The sequence below is a fragment of the Miniopterus schreibersii genome, assembly GCF_964146895.1.
Source record: "Miniopterus schreibersii genome assembly, chromosome: X".
Lineage (NCBI taxonomy): Eukaryota > Metazoa > Chordata > Mammalia > Chiroptera > Miniopteridae > Miniopterus > Miniopterus schreibersii.
Genome location: NC_138104.1, coordinates 103,929,850 through 103,952,617, shown reverse-complemented (window position 1 = coordinate 103,952,617; position 22,768 = coordinate 103,929,850). Strand labels below are relative to the sequence as shown.

Here is a 22,768-nt window from a genome sequence, read left to right as displayed (position 1 = left end):
CGCTTCCTACGGCCGTTGTCCGGTGGCGTTTGTGTTGGCTGGAGCCATCCGGGCCTTGCGTCCGCGGGCCGGTTTCGCGTTGTCCCCCTGCCCTGTCCTCGCCGTCCGTCCTCTGTTCCGTGTGTCCCGATTTGCTGTCGATGCGGCCTTGGGGGCGCGGTGACTCAATCTTTGCCCCACGGCTCTCGCCCCCCCCCCCGTCCCCCCTTCTCTCGGTTCCTTTCTCAAAGTTGCTTCAGATCTGAGGTCTCACGGGCACTTTCAGCGAGAAATAAGTGCTTTATGTAAGAAGGCAGGGGGCTGGGGGGCTTTTTACAGGAGAAAAAAAAAAAAAATGACATATAAGAGGAAGAGCCCGGAGTATTTTTGGAAAAAGAAAAAAAAATATTTTTATGTTAAAACAATTTTAAAATCCTAAAATGGCCATCAGACAGAGAGAGCTTTGTGTGGTTTCGTATTTTTTAAATGTTCTAGGAAGACAGACAGACGCAGGCAGGGCCGGCGGGGCGATTCCCGTGGCCTCGGGGGGCGTGACGGGTGGGCGGGCGCGGGGTGGCGGGCAGACCCCCCCGACGGCAGCCGAATGTCCCTCGGCTGGAGGGACAAGTCCCCGCTGTCGGCCGGAGGGCCCCGTGGGACCTCGGTGTCTGCCTTTGTGGCCATGGGAGGGAAATGAAGAGGGAGAACTCCGACCAGGAGCACGTCCCCAACCAGGCGGCCCTGACGAAGCCGCCGGGCCCCGTGTCTCCTGTTGGCGACACCTTGTTCACGGGACGGTCAGTCCCCCGGAGCAGCTGGGCGAGTCCTTGCACAGCTGACCCCACGGCCCGGGTGTCACGCGGCCGGAGGTGACGGAAATGAACAGGGGAGGGAGGGCCCTCGATCCCGAAGGCCCTCGGGTAGAGTGTGGCCCACCACCGCCCCGCGCCCGTCACTCCTTTCTCTGCCGAGAGACTGGGAGGTTTTTCTTTTTTTAAACAATGACTCTTTTTACCGTTTTTAAGAAATTAAAATGGCTTTGTATTTGTTCCCGAGGGAGTTTCCTTGCCTTGGCTGAGGTGACCCTTTGCACTGTCCTAACCTGTGTTTGAGACGAGCCCCGGGAGGCGGTGGTCACGTCCCTGTGGGTCCGCCGGGGCGGGAGGCGGCCGAGCGGGGTGCGGGCCGTGGGCAGCGACGGCCGCCTCTGTTCCAGCCACAGGCAGGATGCTGTTTGGAGGGTGGCGGCCGTCCCGGGACCACCTGCAACACCACGGCCCCCGTGGTCCGGTCACCGCCGGGCTCCCCGGGACACGTGGATTCCTCGGGTCCTGGCGGAGACGACCGAGAAGCGCGCCGTGTGCGAGTTGGGTGTGTGACCTGGACCCCGTGGCCTGGAGCTTGGCGGAGGTCCGAGTTCTCTGGAGGCGCCACGTCATCTCGGAAGGCGGCCGGCACCCGCTGCGATGATCGCTCAGCCCTGAGAAATCGTTAGGTTTGGGGTGCAGTCTGTGGAGGTGCAGGCGACCACCATCCCGACCCCTCCTCGGGTAGAAACGTGCTGGTCTGCGGAGCATCGCCGCCCGGGGTGGGCCCGTGGTCCAGACACGTCGGCACCTGTGGGCCGCGCGGAAGAGCTTCAGGAGACGGTCCTTACACGAAGGTCGGGAGCCAGGGCCGCCGGATAAACCCGAACCTCTTGGCCACGGTGAGGTTGGAGCCGAGGTCTCTGAGGCCCTGGACCCCACGGGCTCCGTCCCGTGCTCGGCGGGGAGCCCAGCGGTGATGGAGGCCGACGGTCGCCTCCCCAGCTTCCCGGACCACTGGCCGTGAGAGAAGAGCTGGCCGTGGCCACGGGGGACCACGTGTGAGCGTCCACCGCTGTTCTGGGCACAGTAACCCCCTCAGACGCCCGCGCCAGGAGCACTTGTCTGGGAAAGTCGGGCCACCTGTGTGACCCAGGGGCCCCGTGTGTCCTGTGACCCGTTGCCCTGTTTAGAGCTCTTGACCTTTGCGAGTGACCCTTACCTGTTAGCGGCCAAACAGGACCTTGGTTCTGAGCAGGTGTCCCACGGGAAGGCCCCGGTGTCCTCGGTTGGGTTTGAAGGGATCCAGGGCGCGTCCTGGAAACGGAGGGCGAGGAGGGCAGGTGACCGCGCACGACCCCGGGACTCGAGTTTCCTCCTGTTCTCAACCATCAGCCACGGAGCCACGGGTCAGCCATCGGCCACGGAGCCACGGGGTCGCCATCGGCCACGGAGCCACAGCCACGGGACGTGCACTTTGTCCACCGCAAGCGTCGGCTTCGTTCTGGGGTGTCTCCTCTTTCTAAGCCTGTTCCACCTTTTTTTTTTTTTTTAAATGGTCTCTTGTCCAATGCAGAAAAGTTCCTTCCGCCGCCCCCCGGGGGTTTGGATTCTGGCTTCTGCGGTTTTTATTGTCTGTGTCAGACGTGCCAGCCAGATGTCGTCCCTCAGCACCTCCCGACCCCGCCCGTCCGCGTCGCGCGTCCTGTCCCCCCGCCCCGCTGGCCCTCACGCTCTCGGCAAAGAGAACCACCTGCCTGTCGTAGCCCATCTGTTTCGAGAGGAAATCAGCAGGTCATATTCAGTGTCTTGAATAAATTGCTCTATTTTGATACGAGAGGACGTGACGGGTGTGCTTTCTTGGTCCCGCTCGGGCCCGAGACCCAGGCGCGGAGCCAGGCGGGTCCTGCCGGCGGGAAGGGGCCCCGCGCGTCCCGGGGCTGCTGTTGAGAGGACAGCGGAGCCGGCGGGGCCGCGGGACTGGAGCGTGGAGGATATAAAAGGTGGCGGGCGGAGGGGCGTGTTTTGCAGTCTGTTTCTTTTTATGCTGGTATTTCCGGCCGGCTGCTTGAAAAAGGCCAAGCGGGTGAGTTTCCCCGTGCCCGCGGGTGGTTTGCTGGGAGCGTGGGCTCCGGGCGGGACTCAGTGGTTTGCAGAGCACAGACTCAGGGGACTCGTGGCCCGTGTCTCGGTGCTGTCCCTGCGGGCGATAGGGGATGTCCTTCGTGCTCATGGGAAGGTCACGCCTGGGGCTGGCTGTTGGGTACTGTGCGCGGGGACCGGGCGTCGCTTTGTGAGCTGCGTGGGGGGCGGGGGGAGCAGGCGCCTCTACAGAACACTCAGGATGTGGCCACATGGTCTTTTCCCCCAGCCCGGCTCTTTTTTCTCTGAGGGTCTCATCCACTTGCCAGGGAAGGGAGGCAGGAGGGTGGGCTCCACCTGGAGGGGGGCATGGCAGCCGGGGGGCTTGGAGGGCAGAGGGCAGAGGGAGGGGCGGGGTTCTTTCCAGAGCTACGTCCTCGGAAACCCGAAGACCCTGCTCTGGAAAATGGGGGCGCTGAGTGGCAATGGTTGTCCTCACACAAAAGGCACTTACGGCCCCGGCCGGCGTGGCTCGGTGGTTAGAGCACTGACCTGTTCACTGAAGGGTCACGGGTTCGATTCCCCGTCAAGGCTGCAGGTTCAGTCCCAGGCCCGGTTGGGGTGCGTGCGGGAGGCAACCAGTCGGCGTCTCTCACATCAATGTTTTTCTCTCCCCCTCACCCCTCCCTTTCACTCCCCGAAAATCAATGGAAAAGTTATCCTTGGGGGAGATTTAACCAACAATAACAATACAAGAGTCTTCTGTGGTGCGACGCACTGACCAGCAAGTTAAAACGAAGTGGGAGCTACCCATAGGTGCATCTTGCCACGCAAACTCCACCCCAGCTGCACGTGTCTCTGTCGACTGAAACTCCTGTGTGGGGCCCGGGTTTCAGTCGCTCTTCAAGAGCTTCCCTCCGGAGTTGCCCCTGGTCCCGTCACCATGGCTTTCATTGTCCTCGGCGTCCCAGTGGTTTCCGCTACCTGCCGTCTGAACAACAAAGCTTCCCCGGCGTGATGACACTATGTCCGCGATGCTCGTGTGTGTCCCAGTGCCCGGGAGTAGCTCGGTGCCTGGAGTAGCCATGGGTAGTCCCACCCTCTCGCTCTTGGGCACTGGATTCTAGACACATCTGACGGGCTCTGCAGAGTCATGTGCCTTCCTCTAGCTACAGAGGAGGCTGGGAAGGCGAGCAGCTGGTGACTTTGCTTCTGGAGTGAGGGTGGGGCTGTGCCCCTTCAGGTGGGGGATCCTCAAATGGAAGGGGCTTTCGCGGCTGGGGGCAGACAAGGTCAACACAGATTAAGAATGCAGGTGCCACCTGACCGGTGCAGCTCAGTGGTTGAGCATCGACCCAGGAACCAAGAGGTCACTGTTTTAATTCCCAGTCAGGACACATGCCCAGGTTGCAGGCTCGATCCCCAGTAGGGGGCATGCGGGAGGCAGCTGATCAATGATGTCTCTCATTGATGTTTCTCTTCCTTTCCCTTCCTCTAAAAAAACCCCAAAATTTTAAAAGAGCGAACGCAGATGCCACTCAGCAAAGCTGACTCCCTCGCACATCCCTGTCCCTTTGGATCAGCTCCCAGCTTAGGAATGTGCAGGCCTGGGCAGCGTGGTGGCAGTGCCCTGACCCCGTCTAGGGCCACGCAACTCCAGAAGTACAAATCCAGAAGCTCCGTGCAGAGCTTTTCCAAAGTGAAAGCAGGTCCTAACCACGTGTAAAAGGTCTCACGTGGCAGAGCTGCCTGCACTGTCCTCAGAAAATGCTCTCGCTTTGCTGCACACACCTGGCTGGCTAACAACGCCAATGCATGGCACAGTATTTCTGCCAACATAGGTATTTTTTCCCAGGGGATGGGAGCTGCCTCTTCTGCGCCCTCTTGTGGCGCACTAAGGAGTTGCAGCACCAGGTAGAGACCAAAGGCTGAATTCCTGGTGGGAGATGGCTCTTCTGCGCCATCTCGTGGCGCACTGAGGAGTTGCAGCACCAGATAGAGACCAAGGGCTGAATTCCTGGTGGGAGATGGCTCTTCTGCGCCATCTCGTGGCGCACTGAGGAGTTGCAGCACCAGGTAGAGACCAAAGGCTGAATTCCTGGTGGGAGATGGCTCTTCTGCGCCATCTCGTGGCGCACTGAGGAGTTGCAGCACCAGGTAGAGACCAAAGGCTGAATTCTTGGTGGGAGATGGCTCTTCTGCGCCATCTCGTGGCGCACTGAGGAGTTGCAGCACCAGGTAGAGACCAAAGGCTGAATTCCTGGTGGGAGCTGGTTCTTCTGCGCCATCTCGTGGCGCACTGAAGAGTTGCAGCACCACGGAGAGACCAAAGGCTGAATTCCTGGTGGGAGCTGGTTCTTCTGCGCCCTCTTGTGGCGCACTAAGGAGTTGCAGCACCAGGTAGAGACCAAAGGCTGAATTCCTGGTGGGAGCTGGCTCTTCTGCGCCATCTCGTGGCGCACTGAGGAGTTGCAGCACCACGGAGAGACCAAAGGCTGAATTCTTGGTGGGAGCTGGCTCTTCTGCGCCATCTCGTGGCGCACTGAGGAGTTGCAGCACCACGGAGAGACCAAAGGCTGAATTCCTGGTGGGAGCTGCCTCTTCTGCGCCCTCTTGTGGTGCATGAAGGACATGCCGGGCCCTGGAAACCAAAGGCTGCATTCCTGATGGGAGCTGTCTGTTCCATGCCCTCTTGTGCACAAGGAATGTGCAGGGCTGTGGGGACCAAAGGCTGAATTCCTGATGAGAATTGTCTCTTCTGTGCCCTCTTGTAATGCACCAAGAACATGCAGCACAGCCGGTCCATGTGCCCTGCTCATCAGCTGCTTCTCCACGTTGCTGCCCTTTTGGCATCATCAGTAACTTTACCCAAGAGCATTTGCTGGGAGTGCTTTTCAGACAGAATCTAAGCGAGACTGGGAGCTTGGTTACAACAACTTTATTAACTTTCCCAGGGATTTGGACCTGGCATTACATTACAGCGTCTACAGAAGCTGCTGAGCATTTGGTCTACAGCAGCCATTTTCAACCTTTTTCATCTCGTGGCACTAAACTAATTACTAAAATTCTACAGCACACCAAAATATATATTTTTTGCAGATCTGACAAATAAAAACAGGTATAATTTCAATTCATGCACACTGAGTGGCTATTGTGCTGGCTGTCATTTTTTTATTTGACAGTCTAAGGGAAAAGAGGTCAGTGCCCCTGACTAAATAGTCAGGTGTTGCATGTGTTAAAAATTCTTGTGGCGCCCTGGTTGAAAATCACTGTTCTAGAAAGAAGTCTTCCATTCCCAAGTGCACGCTCATGGGTCATCTCTCTTTTCACAAAGAGAGTGAGATTGGGGGACGCTATACACCCTGACAGAGCGGGGATGGGAAGGCAAGAACACAATTCTGAATAATGAGTGATGCAGAGTGGGAGGGTATCGGGTCGGGACCCTGCCACGTCCCTCTCACAGGTCTCCCTGGACTTTTGGAACAGATTCGACGTCGTTCCTGTGGCGGGACCCACTTGCAATGTGGATTTCGATTGTGCTGGCGTCGGAACCTGCAGAGGGGAAGAGAAAAGATCATGATGGTGTCGATGTCCTGGAAGGTGTTTCACAGCTTCAGCAATATTGCATTGAGGAAGGAGATCGCAGTGCACTGTGTCGCTGCCTGGCCTGCGTTCGACTCCAGGAGGCGCCCAAAGAGAGGGAGGACACCCTCTGTCAAGCTGGGACACCTCTGAGTGGTCTTTCCATAGATGATGCTGCTACATGGTTTTGGGGGGTGGGTAGTGGGTTATCAGTAGAATAAAAGCAAACGTTCCTCCTCCTAAGAGTGACCTGGGGGGCTGTGTGATCACTCCAAGAACCCGCCTGCCTTCAGAACCTGCGCGCGTCCTTTGGAGCAGGTGTCAGAATTGCTCCTTCATTCTGCAAATACCCCGCTGGGTGCCGGGTTCTAGGCTGCTTGTAGGGGATGCACAGATGGAAGCCACAAAGAACGGGGACCTAATATTTCAAGATAAAATGTTCTGCTCCTCCCCAGGGGGCACCACGCTAACAGCAATTGCCTCGGTGGGTGCCTCATCCTCGAGGGAGGATTTCAGGAGGTAGACGGTCGGTAAACACACGATCTCTGTCTTCCAGCTTCAGCCACAACTACTGTTTCCCCTCCAGATGCCGATTGCAACCACACCAGACCCTTCTCCGGGAGGCAATCAAATTTGTCACCGTATTTTTGGGCCCTGAGAGTAAACCAAGCTGGTCACCTGAGCACAAACCGCCCTTCAATGCATTTAGCTCAGACAACATGGGAAAAGGAAATTTGGGGGATCAGAGCTTTGGAAAGCCTAATTATTGAGACACTGGTCCTGACCTCGGGTCACTGTGCTCCCCTGGGGACATCTGTCGCTGTCTGGAGACAGTTTTGGTCGTCACAGTTGGGAGTGGTGCTCTTGGCATCTGGTGGGTGGCGGCCAGGGGTGCTGCTCACACCCCCCAGTGCACAGGACACCCTGCCCCAGAGAATCGCCGAGCTCTGAGCGCAAGAACCGCTCGAAGGCAGAGACGGGATGGGTATGGGGCTGAACAGAGAACTCGGGTCCATCTACCCAGTGCCAGCTGATGAAGGAAAAGCTGCCTCAACCCCTTGGACACGCCGTTCATCACCCTAACTCTCAGCCTCCCAAAACCTCTTTTCCCTGGGCTCCCCTAGAACTACAGCTGCCAGAGACGCCCTCTCTCGGGGCTCACTCTGCCTGTCCCTCCCAAATCGGCAGTCCGTTAAAACTTCACGGACGTCAGGGCGGTGACTCTCAAAACGTGTGTCATCAGAAGACGTTTTTGCCGAGACGAAACCTTACAGGGACCCCTAACAAACAGAAGAGAGGAGCCCACTGGCCAGAGTTTGTTTCGTAAGTTACAACATGGGTTGTAGGAAACAACAAATGTGATCATAACTAGTAGGGCTGCTTCCGCCAGCATGAAACACTGTACCCCAAAGCTGGAGGTGTCGGAGATGTCTCCAGCAACCCAGACATCCAGCTGCTTGCGTTTTGATTTCCTTGCAGCGTGTGAGGGGAATTTGGTTGTGAACGGCCAAGGAGCTGAAATGGAAGGGTCCTGGGGAGCTCGCGTTGCCATCGGGATGGTCACCGAGACGACGCGGGGGGGCCAGCGCCACTCCGAGCTCCAGGCCTGAGCTACCCTGGTCGGACAGGTCAAGGGTTGGTGGATCCGGGGATAGTATTTGGATCCCAACACACTTCCCACAGGTTTTCATCTGACGTTTGGATGGGATTTGAGTCATTTCCTAGATGCCCGAGGGCACATTAGGGCTCCGCAGGGCACAATTTGAGGATCACAGGGCCGGGCGTTTGGTGAAAACGAATTTCAGGAGCCCACGCCGGCTCACCGGCTTCTCTTCGATGCCCCCAGGTGAGGGGATAAACCAAACCAGCTGTGACCCACACGGGGCGTGTCCTGCTGTCCACCGCGTCCCAGCAAGTGTTCCCGAGGGGTCCCCGTGACAACGGATCTATTCAAAATGCCATCCAGCCCGGGGGCCCATTTAGAATTAATACAAGGCTCAGTGACCAAGCAGAAGGCACCATTAAAATCTGCAAGGAGAGGCGGATGGTGAGATGCAAGGTGGGTGTCAGCGAGGGACACGGCCGCCCCGTGCGCACCGTGACCTGCGTGACGGATGTCAGGGAGAGCACCTCCACCCCAGTCACCTGGTTTGCTAAAGGGCTCCCGGGGGAGCCCAGGGCCCCGCGGCTCGCCTGCCTCGGCAGCCTTACCCCCAGACAGCATGCTCAGGGCCTCGTCCGAGGTGTGCCCGCCGGCCCGCGCCGCCTTCCTGGAGGCCGGGCTGCCACGGGGCGCGCAGGCGGCTGAGCTGGTCACGGGCTCCCACTGGATCTCCTTCCTGCGCGGCTGGAAGTCCAGGCGGCACCCGGTCCAGCCGTAGAAGGCCAGGGACAGGAGGAACCCCTGGGCGGGGTTCAGGACGCCCTGCGGGGGGGAGACCTCGGGTGAGCGCGGGAAGCAGGCTCCGAGCCCGGGTGCTCGCGGTGACGTGCCCGCAGCATGCCCACTGGCTGCCTCGCGTGAGCGGCAGGTCCGTGGGACGTAACACAGGTCCCTGTGCCTCCGCACTAACAGCTCGTGAACGTGTTTTTTATTATAAATGCAATGTGGTGGAAACACTGGGAGGGGATCACTGCATGTATTCCTAGCCAATAGTTTTTTTATGCACATGTTATGTACCTGTATTCAGTATAATTTTTAAAATTTATAATCTTTTTTTAAATGTCTTTTTTTTAATTGATTTTAGAGAGAGGAAGGGAGAGGGAGAGATAGATGGAAATATCAGTTGGTTTGCCTCCTTTTGGGGACCGAGCCTGCAACCGGGGCACGTGCCCTGACTGGGAATCGAACCGTCGCCTCCAGGTTCATGGGTCGACGCTCAGCCACTGAGCCACACAGGCCGGGCGAGTATAATTTTTATTTCCTGCATTTTTCACTTAATACTGAAGACTTCCTAATTGTTATTGTTAACGTCTGTATAATGTTCCACCGAGATGAAGGACCGTCATTTACTTAACGATTCCTTTTTGTAAAATTCGGGTCCCTAATGCTTTATAATTACGGACAATTTCATAAGGGAGACCATCAGCCCTATGGCTTTTCCACAGCCTGAGACAGTTCTCCAAGGTAAGTTCCCTGGGATCCGAGTCTGCCCGAGAGACTTGATGTCCTGCAGCAAATCGATTTACCGGAGCTGGACCCATTTAATAACGTCCCCAACGAGTGACACCTGGGCGTGCCTGTGGTGTCGGGAGACGTGCTCGACTCATATTTATGAGTGGGGTTTTGTTCCTTCTGGTTTCTTTTTCAAGGAGAAATATTTTTTAATATCGACCCCTAGAGGGAGGGAGAGGGAGAGAGCAACGTCGATGAGAGTGACACGGCCCGGCCGCCTCCTGCAGGCCCCTGCTGGGGATGGAGCCCGCAGCCCGGGCCTGCGCCCCGACCCGAAGGGCAGCAGCCACCTCTGGGTGCCTGGGACCGAAGTCCGCCGGCCAGGCCCGATCTGATTTTTTTTCCCGAGAAGAAACTTTAAGACCGGGAGTTGACTTGCCATGATAAACCACGTGGTCTTGGCCGCGTTGCGGGCGCGTTTCAGAGCGCCTGTGCTGACGTCCGGCTGCACCTCCAGGTAGAACAGGAGGCCCTCGTTGACGACGTTGGGCAGCCAGCTGGGGGGAGAACGGCCCGCGGGCGGGGGGGCCGGGCCGCAGGGGGTGCTGTTAGATGCTGGGGGCCCGGGGAAGGGCCGTCCAACCGCTAAGGGTCCCGCAGGGACGGCCCAGCACGTCGGGACTTGACGGGAGAGCTGTGGCTGCTTCTCAGTCTCAGGCAGACAGACAGACAGACCCTCCACCCCCTAACCCGGGACTCGGCCGCCCCTTGAAGAGCAGCCTGGCGTTGGGAGGGAGGCCAGAGCGAACCTCATCCTGACACTGGATGTTCGCTGCTGCGGTTGGGGGCCAGTGGGACGGACAGGGCAGGCGCCGGGCGTGAGCGAGAGAGGGCGCCCCTCCCGGGACAGTGCCCGAGCCTCCTGGTGTCAGGCCCCTGACCGACCCGCCAGGCCAGCCCGTCCTGAGAAGCACCCCGTGGCGGCCGCTGAGGGCTCTCTGAGCCGTCTGTTCCGCGCGGGGGGCAGGTCTATTCCGAAGGCACCCACGGGGGGGCGAACCTGCGGGGGAGCTGCTGCTACCCAAAGGCCCGAGCTCTGAGTCACCACACCAAGGACGTGGCCTTGCCCTTGGGCCGCCTGGGATCCTGGTGCCAAGACTGATGCCAGCGGGTGGAGTGAAAAGGCGGGCCCGGGGCTGTTTCCGTGGTAACCCTGGCAAGGGGCACACGTGGCTGGGACCGTGGGAGCCGCCCCCGGGGCGGCTGTGCTAAGGGTTTCGCGTGTCATTCGGTAGGTCTGGCTCTTCCCAGAGGTTCGGGGGCTGCGGACCTGCCCCGCGGTCCCGCGTGCGTTCCCTCCAGGGTTCCTAGCGCGGACTCAAAGGTTTCCTCGCCAAAGGCTTTGCCCTTCGCAACTCGCAGGCCCCGTGTGGACAAGCAAGGGAGCAAGTTGGTTGCACCTCCCTTCCCGGGACAGGGAAAGTGAGCGGGAGGAAGGCTCGTTACCAGACCACGAACACCAGCATGATTTTGAAAAAGCGGGTCTTGATCAGTGCTCCCATCCGTCTCTCCTTCTCCGTGTAGACGCCTTGCCTCCCTTTCAGTAACGAGGCCACTGCGAAGACGAGAGGGGCGGGCACGCGGTGTTGGCGACATGCCCGCCGAGGGACAGGGCGGGGGGGCGAAACAATTTTATTTTTTTTAATTTTTTAAAAAAATATATCTTTATTGATTTCAGAGAGAGGAAAGGAGAGGGAGAGATAGAAACATCCATGATGAGAAAGCCATTGATCGAGCCTGCAACCCGGGCCTGCACCCTGACCGGGACTCGAACCCCGATCGCCTGGATCCCAGGTCGACGCTCAACCGCTGAGCCGCGCCCGGCCGGGCTGGAACACTTTTAGACGGACGTGACATTTGCAGATATAGCACAGGGAGTTTCTGTGCATATTTACCCGCCTGCCCCCAAAGCTAACATCTTGCGCAACCGTGGGGACCGAGGTCCCCGAAAGAAACGAACATCGGGACCGTACCGCGAATGAAACTCCAGATTTTACTTGGATTTTACTAGTTCAGGGACCGTGTTCTTAAAGATTTATATTTTCTATTGTAAAAATTTATATTTTCTATTGTTTTAAAACGTCGAAAGATGTAGCCCTGGCCGGTGTGGCTGAGCTGGGTGGCCCTCGTCCCGTGAACTGGAAGGTCCCAGGTGCGATTCCCGGTCGGGGCACGGACCTGCGTTGTGAGTCGATCCCCAGTAGGGGGCGTGCGGGAGGCAGATGTTTCTCTCTCTCTGTCTCTCCCCCTCTCTCCCTTCCTCTCTCTGCAAAAATCAATAAAAATATTAACAATAAATAAAACGTGGAAAGATTTAGAGTTTCTCCTTATGGGCAAGTTGGAAGACTTAAAAGAGTTTCAAGAATGAATGAGCCACGGTCCACGTGGCAGCAACTGTTAGCATCATAGTGAGTCTCTTTGCTGTCTTTTGTTTGTCAGTTTCATTTGTCTGATATCACTGAATCTGACTATTTTTATGCCATTTTATTAAAAATTGCTATATTGCCTGGCCAGGCATGGCTCAGCGGTTGAGCGTCGACCCGGGATCCAGGCGATCAGGGTTCAATTCCCGGTCAGGGCACATGCCCGGGTTGTGGGCTCGATCAATGACTCTCTCATTATTGATGTTTCTCTCTCTCTCTCTCTCTCCCTCTCCTTTCCTCTCTCTGAAATCAATAAACATATAAACAAATTGCTGTATTTAATACACTACTATAAAACGTAGAGATGGAAAGAGTGACCCCAAGAGCCGTGATCCTTTGCTATTCTCAGTGGGAGGCTGCGTTACTCGGAGTCCGTCCGTGTTCCCAGTCCGTCCGCACTTTGCGAGATTCCCGCCGCTGGAGGCGGGAGACGCACCCCAGCTTTGCTGCCTGGGGGACGGGGTGGGGCTGGAATGCATGTCCCCTGGCCTCAGCCCAGATGCGTTCCCACGCGTCCTGCTGACCCACAACCTCCCTCTGCCCCGGTCCTCACTGCTGCGTCGGACTCATTTCTTGCGCTCTCTACTCCTGTTTCCTGCTCCGCTGGGCAAAGACGCGGGCCAGGGCCAGGTTCCTTGCAGGGGTAAGCAGGCCCCGAGCCCCCAGAGCACCCTCCATGCCCTCCTGGGCCCTTTCCTCTCCTCCTGCTCCTGCCTCAGGCCCGTTTCCCGAGGCCACTGCCGGGGCCTCCAGTCGCACCGGGTGGGCCCGGGATGAGCCCGGGCGCAGGGGAAAGCCCACAGGCGCCGGCCTTGCGGCAAAGGCCTCGCGTGGCCCGCGGCTGAGCCCGCTCGCTCCCTCTCCTGTCTGGAAGCTGCTCCGTTTCTGCAGCTGTGTTTTGCTTTCGTCTCCGGAGGAGGATGAACGGGGCCGACGGTCCCAGGTAATCCCAGAAGGACAACACGTGTCATCACCTGGACCCACGGGGCGGCCATCCCCGTGGTCACCCCGTGGTCTCCTCTTACCTACCTGCCGTCACTGTCTTTCGGAAGAGGATGGGGTTGGCCACCAGGACGAGCAGCAGCGGCAGGTACGTGGTGACGTAGTGGGGGATGGCGTGCTCCAGGCCCCTCTCACACCTGCGGGGGGGAAACCGAGTTTTCCGGGAGATGCCTACGGGCCTGCGCCGAGCCGGGCTCATGAGCAACAGGGACCGGCAAGGATCTCCCGGCTCCGCAGAAAGCACGGGCCTGGCTCAGATCTCAGGCCTGTGAACCTGCAACGAGTCGCAGAAGCACAGGGACGTGGATCTTCTATTTGTCTCGTAAGTGGGAAGCCGTCTAAGGCTGCCCCCGGGGGAGCCTCCACAGTCCCCCTGGGAAGCGGGAAAGAAAGGGAAAGACACTGGGATGGCGGGTCCTGCCACGGGCTCTGCTCAAGGGGAAAAAACAGAACTGCACTGAGACAAGGACACTGCATGAGCTGGTCAGGGTTTGAGCGTGTCCTGTGCACGGTGCCGGGCTCACCCGGCCGACACCGTGGAGAGGCCCAGGTCCCGTCCTTGAGCAACCGCGATACCAGGCTTCACGCCTCAGTGGGCAGCGGTCCCCCTGGTTAACGAGAAGTCATTTCAGTGCCTCTTTTCTGGGAGAGGGGCCAGGACGCCTGTTGGCGGGTCAGGACCCCATAGGCCGTGCCGCAGTGCCACACACAGGTGTGTTGCCCAGGTAGGAGCTCAGCAGGTGAGAAAGGCACAAGGTCCGGGAAACAACTGGAGGGCAGAGGGGGGAGGACTGCTCAGGCCCAAGGAGGAGATGGAAAAGCAGATTGGGGCCGTGGCCGGCGTGGCTCAGTGGACAAGTGTCGACCTAGGAGCCAGGAGGTGGCAGGTTCCATTCCCATTCAGGGCACGTGCCCAGCTTGTGGGCTCGACCCCCAGCAGGGCGCGTGCAGGAGGCAGCCGATCCATGCTTCTGTCTCATGGATGTTTCTCTCCCTCCCTTTCTCTCTAAAAATCAATAAAGTATTGTTTAAAAAAAAAAAAAAAGCCCCAGCAGGTGGAATAACAAAAAAAGGAAACAAAGGCTCTTGTGTTTGGTCGAGCCCGACGGGGGACAACTGCAGGAGATGCCAAAAACTGGGTAGGAAAACGCAGTGCTGTGAGGGTGAGAACGTGGCCGGGGAGGCGCCCAGCCGGGAGCGCCCCGCGTCCCCCGCAGGGAGGGGGTCCCCGGCGCGCTTACCTGGACAGGGCCGGGTGGTACAGCATGAGCAGTCCCTCGGCGCCGAGCAGCAGGCCCAGGCCCCAGGCCATGCCGTGGTAGAGCGCGATGATGCTGGGGGCAGACGGCACAGCGGGGGGCTGGGGGCCGGCCGCGGGCGCCCCCCGCCCCCCGCGCCCAGCACTCGGGCCCTATTTTGCCTCTGAGCTTTTTGGGTTGTTTTTTTTTACTGAGGTGGAATTCACGTAACATAAAGCTAACCGTTTTAAAACAAAGAAAGCAGCCAAGGCCTGGAAGGATCGAGAAGGGCATGTGGGGTTTCGTCCGGCACTGCTTGCAGCCTGGCCCACTGCCCGGGGATTCCCCAGGGCCCCTCCTCGCCAGCTGCCGTCTCTTCCTTGCCACCCCCAGGTTAACTTCACCTCGCCCTTGCTCCTGCCCTTAGGAGACGACCCCCTGGTTTGCATCCTCGGGCATCTGCCTCCCGCATCATGGGTGGGCCCCCTTGGAAGCCATGCCCGGCACATCCCCACACCCAGGCCCCGGGTGAGTTCTTAGCACTCTCCTGGGTGTCCAGTCTGGGCTCTGCCCATCCCCAGACCCAGACAGCTCTCGGGCCGCCCTGTCCCGCCCCAGCCCCCCAGGGTGCGGGTGAAGCAGTGCACCCTCCATGAAGCATACGGCACCACTTTCTCAAGCTTCCCTTCAGTGTTCAAAGGCTCCTCTTATCTCCATACTGGCGGTTTGTACATCTCCGCTTGAGTCATAGCTCTGATCTCCCTTTTTCTCTTAGTAACATAACCTGGCTGGCACACAGAGCTGCAGCGCGCTTGGCTGACCGACTACATTTCTTGCCTCCCCTTGCAGCTCAGCGCGGCCGTGAAAGTAATAATGTGAAAGTGGGATTGTGTGAGGCTCCCAGGGAGGCTGCTGAGAGGGAGGCAGGTGGTGCATTGCTCCCTTTCCCCTTCCTGCCGCCTGGAATGCAGATGCGACGGCTGGCGCGTCAGCAGCTATCTCGGGCCGTGACACCTTGAGGGTGGAAGTCACACAATAGGATGGTGGAGCAGGAAGATAGGAGGAGCTTGGGCTACCAATGTCCATGGCGAGGCCTGGATTGCCCACCTCAGGCCCCTTTTAGCATCAGAGGGAAATTCCTATCTCGTTTGAGTCATTACTTCATGTATTTTGTGGAACCAAAACTAATCCTCACTGACACGCCTGGTTGGCTACCTTTGCCCTTAACAATCTTCGCTAGAGAGTTTCACAGTCAGAGACAGGTAGGTTCTGTGCAGATGCCTGCGAGCGTGGAAATCAAGTAAAAAGGTGGAAGTAACAAGCACAAACGTGAAACAAGCATTAAGCTCCAGGCCGGTGAGACCAAAGTTAATGACGTCATAGACATAAAGCATATCAATTTTGGAGCAGGCATCTACCGAGATTGCCCAGTGTGTTCTGCAGCTTCATGGTATCCTCAATTACTCGGTTTTAAAAGTGAATTCATTCGACAAATTGTGCTCAGACAGCTGGATATCTACATAAGAAAGAATAAAAGTGGGCCTTTCCTCACCTGCAGACAAAAGTCCATTCAGAATGGATCACAGGCCTCATTCAAAGTGCTCAAACCATAAAACTCTTAGAAGAAAACAGGTATAAATCTTTTGTGACCGTGGGTTAGGCAATGGTTTTTTAAATGACAGCACAACCACAAGGAACCACCCCCCAAAAATGGAATTCATCAAAATTAAAAACGTTTGTGCCTCAAAAGATGTCATCAAGTAAGTGGAAAGACAACCTCCTGAACGGGAGAAAATATTTGTAAACCATGCGTATAATGAGGTCCTTGGAGCTACAATATATAAAGAGCTCCTACAGAGCAATAATAAAAAGACCAAGAGCCCCATAAAAAATGGGCAAAGGGATTGAACAGACATTTTTCCAAAGAAGGTGCACCTGTGGCCAGGAAGGGCAGGAGAAGACGCTCACCATCGTGAGCCAGCAGGGAAAGCAAAACCGCACTGAGATACTTCACGTACACTAGGATGGCTAAACATCTTAAACCAGACGAACACACAGAAAAGAGCACGTGCTGTGGGCACAGATGTGGAGAAACCGGAGCCATCGCTCGCTGCTGGCGGGAAAGGAAAACAGTGCGGCCTGTTTGGAAAGCAGCTCAGCAGCGCCTGACAAGGTTATACCAGTTACTTGGTGACCCCGGAATTGCACTCCTAGCTTCCACCCTGAGCATATGATAAAAACACATGTCCTCACTTGCATACAGATCTCCAAGGCAGCATTATTCCTAACAGCCAAAGAAGTGAAACATCTTAAATGCCCAGCAGCGGATAAATGGATAAAGTGCCGTGGTCCCGACAGTGGAATATTACGCAGCACTGAACAGGAGTGAAAATACCAACAGATGCAACAACGTGGATAAACCCTGGAAATGTCATGCTGAGTTTAAGAAGCCAGACACCAAAGGCCATATATTATACGATTCCATTGATAGGAAACGTCCAGAACACACAAATCTAGAGACAGAAAGAAGATTAGTAGTTGGCAGGGCTCTGGGGAAAAGGGGAGAATGGGGAATGACTATTAACTAGGATGGAGATTTGGGGGGGTGGTTAAAATGTCATAAAACTAGATGATGGTGCTGGTGCACGCTCTGTGAAAACACTAAAATTTTAGACAATGGATCTTATGCATTTAAACAGGCAGACTTTATGAAGCTATTTTTTTAAAAAGCAAGCAGGGCTCCATTCAAGGGGGCCTGATGGGAGTGGACCTTGAACTTGGTGATGGACAGACCTGCAGCCAGCAGCCAGGAGACCGGGACACACCCCGCGCCCCATCCCCCTGCTTCTCTGTCACTGACATTGTCTACGTTTCTGTCTCATCGCTCGTGGGCACCCTCCCAGCCATGGAGACCTGCCACATGCCAGGCATCGTGCTTGGCCACTTACCCACACTGTCACCCTTATTCCTCCAGAGCCTTCTGAGGCGGGGATGGTTTCACAGTGGAGAACACTGAAGGCCGGAGAGGTTGAGCAATGTGCCAACAGTCGCTGGGCAAGGACCCAAACCCACGGGCACCCAGGCACTGACCACCGGGTCACCTGTCACCAGGCAGCCCCTGTGGCCCCAGCATTCTCGGGGTCCGTATTGAACATAAAGTGACAATACAGACCTCGAAGACCTTTTCCCTCTAATCTTTAGATTCAATCAAATTTTTTTATGTTCAAGCCAATTCCTTTTTGGTATTTGTCCAAATATTTAATGTACTGAATTATGCGCTTTCAGGGTTTTAAAATCCTCACTACTCTGACCCTGCCGATGGCCTCTGATTAAGATCCGTGGTCATGGTTGCGGCCGTGGCCGTGGCCGTGGCCGTGTCCCAGGCTGGCTCAGTGGGGCGGGCTGGCTGCTGGAACTGCTCTGCACACCTTTCCCAGGACCAGGGACCAGGGCCGGGAGCCCGCCCCTTCCTCTGCCTACCTCCGTCCCGACGACCTCCGGATCACCAGGTAGGCGTCCATCGCGTAGCAAAACAGCCACCAGAAGCAGGTGCTGTACAGCAGCTGGATCCACACCTGCGGTCAGGGCGAGCGGGCGTCAGCGCACGGGGCGTGGGCGCCGGGCCGCCCAGGGGCGAGAGGAGCTGCGCAGGACAGCCTGGGACACGCGGGCTGCCCTGGGAACCAAGGGCGGGTGTGGCCCGGGACAGGCGCTGCCTCTGTCTTCCACCTGCTCGGCTGACTGCACTAGCGAGCCCTGCCTTCCCCTTCCTCGCGTGGGTACCACGCAGGGCACCACGCAGGGCACCACGCATTGGTACCATGCAGGGCACCACGCAGGGCACCACGCATCGGTACCACGCATCGGTACCACGCAGGGCACCACGCATCGGTACCACGCATCGGTACCACGCATCGGTACCACGCAGGGCACCACGCATCGGTACCACGCATCGGTACCACGCATCGGCACCACGCATCGGTACCACGCAGGGCACCACGCATTGGTACCACGCAGGGCACCACGCATCGGTACCACGCAGAGCACCATGCAGGGCACCACGCAGGGCACCACGCATCGGTACCACGCATCGGTACCACGCAGGGCACCACGCATCGGTACCACGCGGGGCACCACGCATCGGTACCACGCAGAGCACCATGCAGGGCACCACGCAGGGCACCACGCAGGGCACCACGCATCGGTACCACGCGGGGCACCACGCATCGGTACCACGCAGGGCACCACGCATCGGTACCACGCGGGGCACCACGCATCGGTACCACGCGGGGCACCACGCATCGGCACCACGCAGGGCAGGGGCTCAGCTGTGAGGCTCAAACTGGCTCCAGGGCTCCCAGGGTGTGGGCACAGGAGGCTCTTTAGCTGGGAGCGGAGGAGCGCGGGCAGGAAAGACAGATGGGCCTTCCCAGAGGCAGGGAGGGAGGGCTCTGTGTTAGTGAGAAACAGCAGGGGTCAGGATGCCTCCCGCTGTGGCCCGAAGCAGCTGCTCAGCAGGACGCCGCTGGGAAGCCACTGGGGACAGGGGGAGAGGCTGGCAATTGTGCTACAGACAGTGGGGTCCGCACAGCATCCGTGGGCTCTGGGGGCGTTCACTGGAGCGCTCACTCGGTGGGCAGAGCAACATAGATACGGATCTGTAGTTCATTAAGTAAAATACATCCGAGAAGTCAATAGCTTTGTTTTTCTGGCGGCTGGTTCTGATTGTGGCTGTACCTGGGGTCAGGCTTGTAGGATCGGACCTGTTCGCCGAAGGGGAGGGGAGTGGGAAATGGCACTAAATCGCCCAGGCCCCCACCCAGGGTCCCTGGTCATCAGGTCTGGGGAGGGAGCTGAAGCTGAGGACTTGCATTCCTGGGTGGGTTGGTGGGGTGAGACCGCTCTGTGAGGACCCCAGCCTGCGGGGAGCACAGCGAGGGGGGAGGGGCGAGCAAAGGGGGCCATACTCACGGCGCTCCCCACGCAGAAGGCCGCAGGCCAAATGTCCGTCCTGTTCTCGGGGGAGACGTTCTGAACGAAATCAGGGAAGCCTAACCACACCGCCGACCGGACCACGATACCTAAGCGAGAAGCAGATGCGAGAATGAGACCATCCTTTGTACCTGGTCCTAATTCCGGTCTAAAGCTGAGTTGTCGCTCTGTAAAAATGGGTGGATGGATGGACGGATGGATGGGTGGGTGGATAGGTGGGTGGGTGGGTGGATGGGTGGGTGGGTGGGAGGGTGGATGGGTGGGTGGGTGGGAGGGTGGATGGATGGGTGGGTGGGAGGGTGGATGGATGGGTGGGTGGGTGGGTGGGTGGGAGGGTGGATGGATAGATGGGTGGATGGGTGGGTGGGTGGGAGGGTGGATGGATGGGTGGGTGGGTGGATGGATGGACGGACAGACAGATTGATTAGTAGATAGAAAGGGAGAGAGGAAGGTGGGAGGGAGGGAGGAAGGGAGGGAAGCAGAAGACAGAGTTACTCAGAAAACAACTACACATCCAGGCCCTGGCATGTCTACTAAAACCATCAGCAGCGATAACCGTGTCCCTGTATTTTGTGTTTACTTGGCGTTAAGAAGTGATTATGTAAATAACAACCAGTACGTCTCGGCTGTATTTTAATGTCTGCGTTAACTTTTATTTCTACAAAAAAAAAAAAAAAAGGAATGGTTGAAAAAACACACTTTTGGAGTTTAAAAAGACACTTGTTTCATTGTTTTAACAAATACACTGAAGGTTTTCACCAATTAGCTGTGGGTCATTTCCTTCTGACATTTACTATTTGTTTTCCTATGAGACCCAGATATCTAATTGTCAAAAACACACAGACTTAGATTATAGACCGAGGTCCCTGGTCAGCTAACAGTACCTTTTGTTAAACTGCACACCAGCCCTGGCCGCCGGGGCTCAGCTGGTGGAGGGTCGCTGCCCCCTGGTAGTGAACTTGTGAGAACCAACACAATAAACTGGTTTTTAGGAACGACTGTCCCTCCGACATAACGTCTGTGGACCACCTCGTCTCACAGAGCCCTCTGGTCCTGCTGCCCGGTCCCAAGGGAGCCGGTTCTCCGAGCGCGCAGACGCCCTGCCCACTCGCTGGCCGCGCGCCCTCACCAGGCACCAACCAGATCTCAACCCGCGGGCCGCGCGCCCTCACCAGGCACCAACCAGATCTCAACCCGCGGGCCGCGCGCCCTCACCAGGCACCAACCAGATCTCAACCCGCCGGCCGCGCGCCCTCACCAGGCTCCAACCAGATCTCAACCCGCGGGCCGCGCGCCCTCACCACGCTCCAACCAGATCTCAACCCGCGGGCCGCGCGCCCTCACCACGCTCCAACCCGATCTCAACCCACGGGCCCCCCGCCCTCACCCAGACTCCCGGCAAATCACAACCCGCGGGCCACGCGCCCTCACCAGGCTCCAACCAGATCTCAACCCACGGGCCCCCCGCCCTCACCCAGGCTCCGGGCAAATCACAATCCGCGGGCCGCGCGCCCTCACCAAAGCTCCAACCCCATCTCAACACTCGGGGCCCCCGCCCTCACCCAGACTCCCGGCAAATCACAACCCGCGGGCCGCGCGCCCTCACCAGGCTCCAACCCGATCTCAACACTCCAGACCCCCAGCCCTCACCCAGGCACCAACCAGATCTCAACCCACGGGCCCCCCGCCCTCACCCAGGCTCCGGGCAAATCACAACCCGCGGGCCGCGCGCCCTCACCAAAGCTCCAACCCCATCTCAACACTCGGGGCCCCCGCCCTCACCCAGGCTCCGGGCAAATCGCAACCCGCGGGCCGCGCGCCCTCGCCCAGGCACCAGGTAGGTTTCCACCCAGGGGCCGCGCGCCCCTAAGTGGGCGCGAACCAGGGCCCCCGGGCCGTGCGCCCTTACCCAGGCAGCCGAGCACGTCGCAGGCGGCGACGGCGCGTAGGATTCGGGTGGATGCCGGGGCGCGGGGCGGAGCGGGCGGGGAGGCGGCGGGCGCCCCGGGGCCCGCGGGCCGGCGCCAGGGCAGCAGCTGCAGGAGGCCGAGCGCCAGGCGGAGCGCGCCGCTGCCCAGGCACAGCGCGTGGAACGCCCGCGGCTGGAAGCCCAGCACGAGCTGCGTGGCGGTGTCCCGCGTGGGGCAGCAGAAGGTCCCGAGGCGCGGGGAGGCCATGGTCTGTGCCGGAGGACGCGGCCCAGGTCTGCCGAGGACCCCGCCGGCCCGCCTGGGTCATGTGCTGGCGGCTGGGCGGGGGGCATCATGTGCTCTGGGCTCTGCCTCCCGCCCGGCCCCCGCCTCCCCCGAGCTGCGGAAAAGCCTCTGGGCTCCGTGCGGGCTGTGCGCCCTTGCGAAGGCCACGAGGCCTCACGAGGGTGACGCCTGGACGGGGAGGGGGGCGGGCGGAGGCGCTCCGAGGGCGGAGGTCAGCTTCCTCCCCTCTCCCCAAGCTTGCCCAGCGGCTTAACTCTCCGGAATCGGGCCCCCAAACTGCCAGCTCGTCTCAGCTGATCTTCCAGAAAAGCCTGCCTCGCTGATGGGGCTCTGAGGTCCCTAAATTAATGCATTACAGGCGCCACACACGTTCCTAAACTGCGGCTGGTGTGGTTGGTGTTAAAATAGGGCTTCATTATGGTCCCTCTCCCTCAAGGAAACAATCCCACAGAAGGTCGACTTTCATTTAAAATCAACAAGTGAATCTGAAAGGAAGGGGAGACTACTTGGCCTAGCGAGACACACACACACACACACACACACACACATTTGCACCCTACCTTCCAGGTCTGTTCCATTTTTTACTCAGCTCAACCAGGTAGGGTTCTGTTTTTGACATTCTCAAGGAACTTTCAAGAGTAACCTTGTTTAGGAAAAAAAAAAAAAATGCTATTCAAGTGTTTTCAGATGTTCTTAACTGCTATACTGTTTCTACGTGTTTCATGATACGTTGGAAATCGTGCTTGATTCTATAGGCATAAAAGTTTCAAAACTGTATCAGTACTAATGAGATATTGTATCAGTACTAATGAGATATTGTATCAGTACTAATGAGAGCGAAGCTTAAAGAGAAAAAAGCTTTTCATGGTTGAAAAATGAAAGAGCCGCCTCCAGGTTATGGCGTGACTAACCAAAGCTTTATTTAAAAAAAAAAAAAAAAAGCCCTGCTGGTGTGGCTCAGTGGTTGAGCGCCACTGGGAGGTTGCCGGTTGGCTTCCTGGTCAGGGCGCAGGCCGGGGTTGTTGGTTCAATTCCCAGTAGGGGGCGTGCAGGAGGCAGCCCCCTCTCTATCTCCCCCCCTCTCTCTAAAATCAGTAAAAACATACTTTTAAAGAATAAAATAACAAAACAAAAGCAAAAAACCCCCACGTCTATTAGATTTATCATCATCGATAAACAGAGTAAGCCCCTTGGCCACCCTGAAGCAGACACCCTTTGACCTCTCCCCCCGTCAATGGGCCCCTCCCTGGGTTTTCTTCCCATCAGCTGACGG

The 22,768-nt window shown here is 57.9% G+C and overlaps 1 protein-coding gene across 1 annotated transcript; it reads right to left on the bottom strand.

Annotated features, from left to right (window-relative positions):
- Positions 1 to 6,324: 6,324 nt before the first annotated feature.
- Positions 6,325 to 21,480, bottom strand: GPR143 (G protein-coupled receptor 143; the record flags this gene model as incomplete). The annotated part of the gene is made up of 9 exons (XM_081126844.1): positions 21,189 to 21,480; positions 19,259 to 19,368; positions 17,768 to 17,862; positions 14,291 to 14,383; positions 13,077 to 13,186; positions 11,071 to 11,179; positions 10,004 to 10,121; positions 8,661 to 8,874; positions 6,325 to 6,419 (listed from the first exon to the last, which is right to left on the bottom strand). The coding sequence occupies exons 1-9, from the start codon at positions 21,454 to 21,456 to the stop codon at positions 6,325 to 6,327; spliced, it is 1,212 nt and encodes a 403-aa protein (XP_080982970.1). The 5' UTR covers positions 21,457 to 21,480.
- Between the last annotated feature and the right edge of the window lie 1,288 nt (positions 21,481 to 22,768).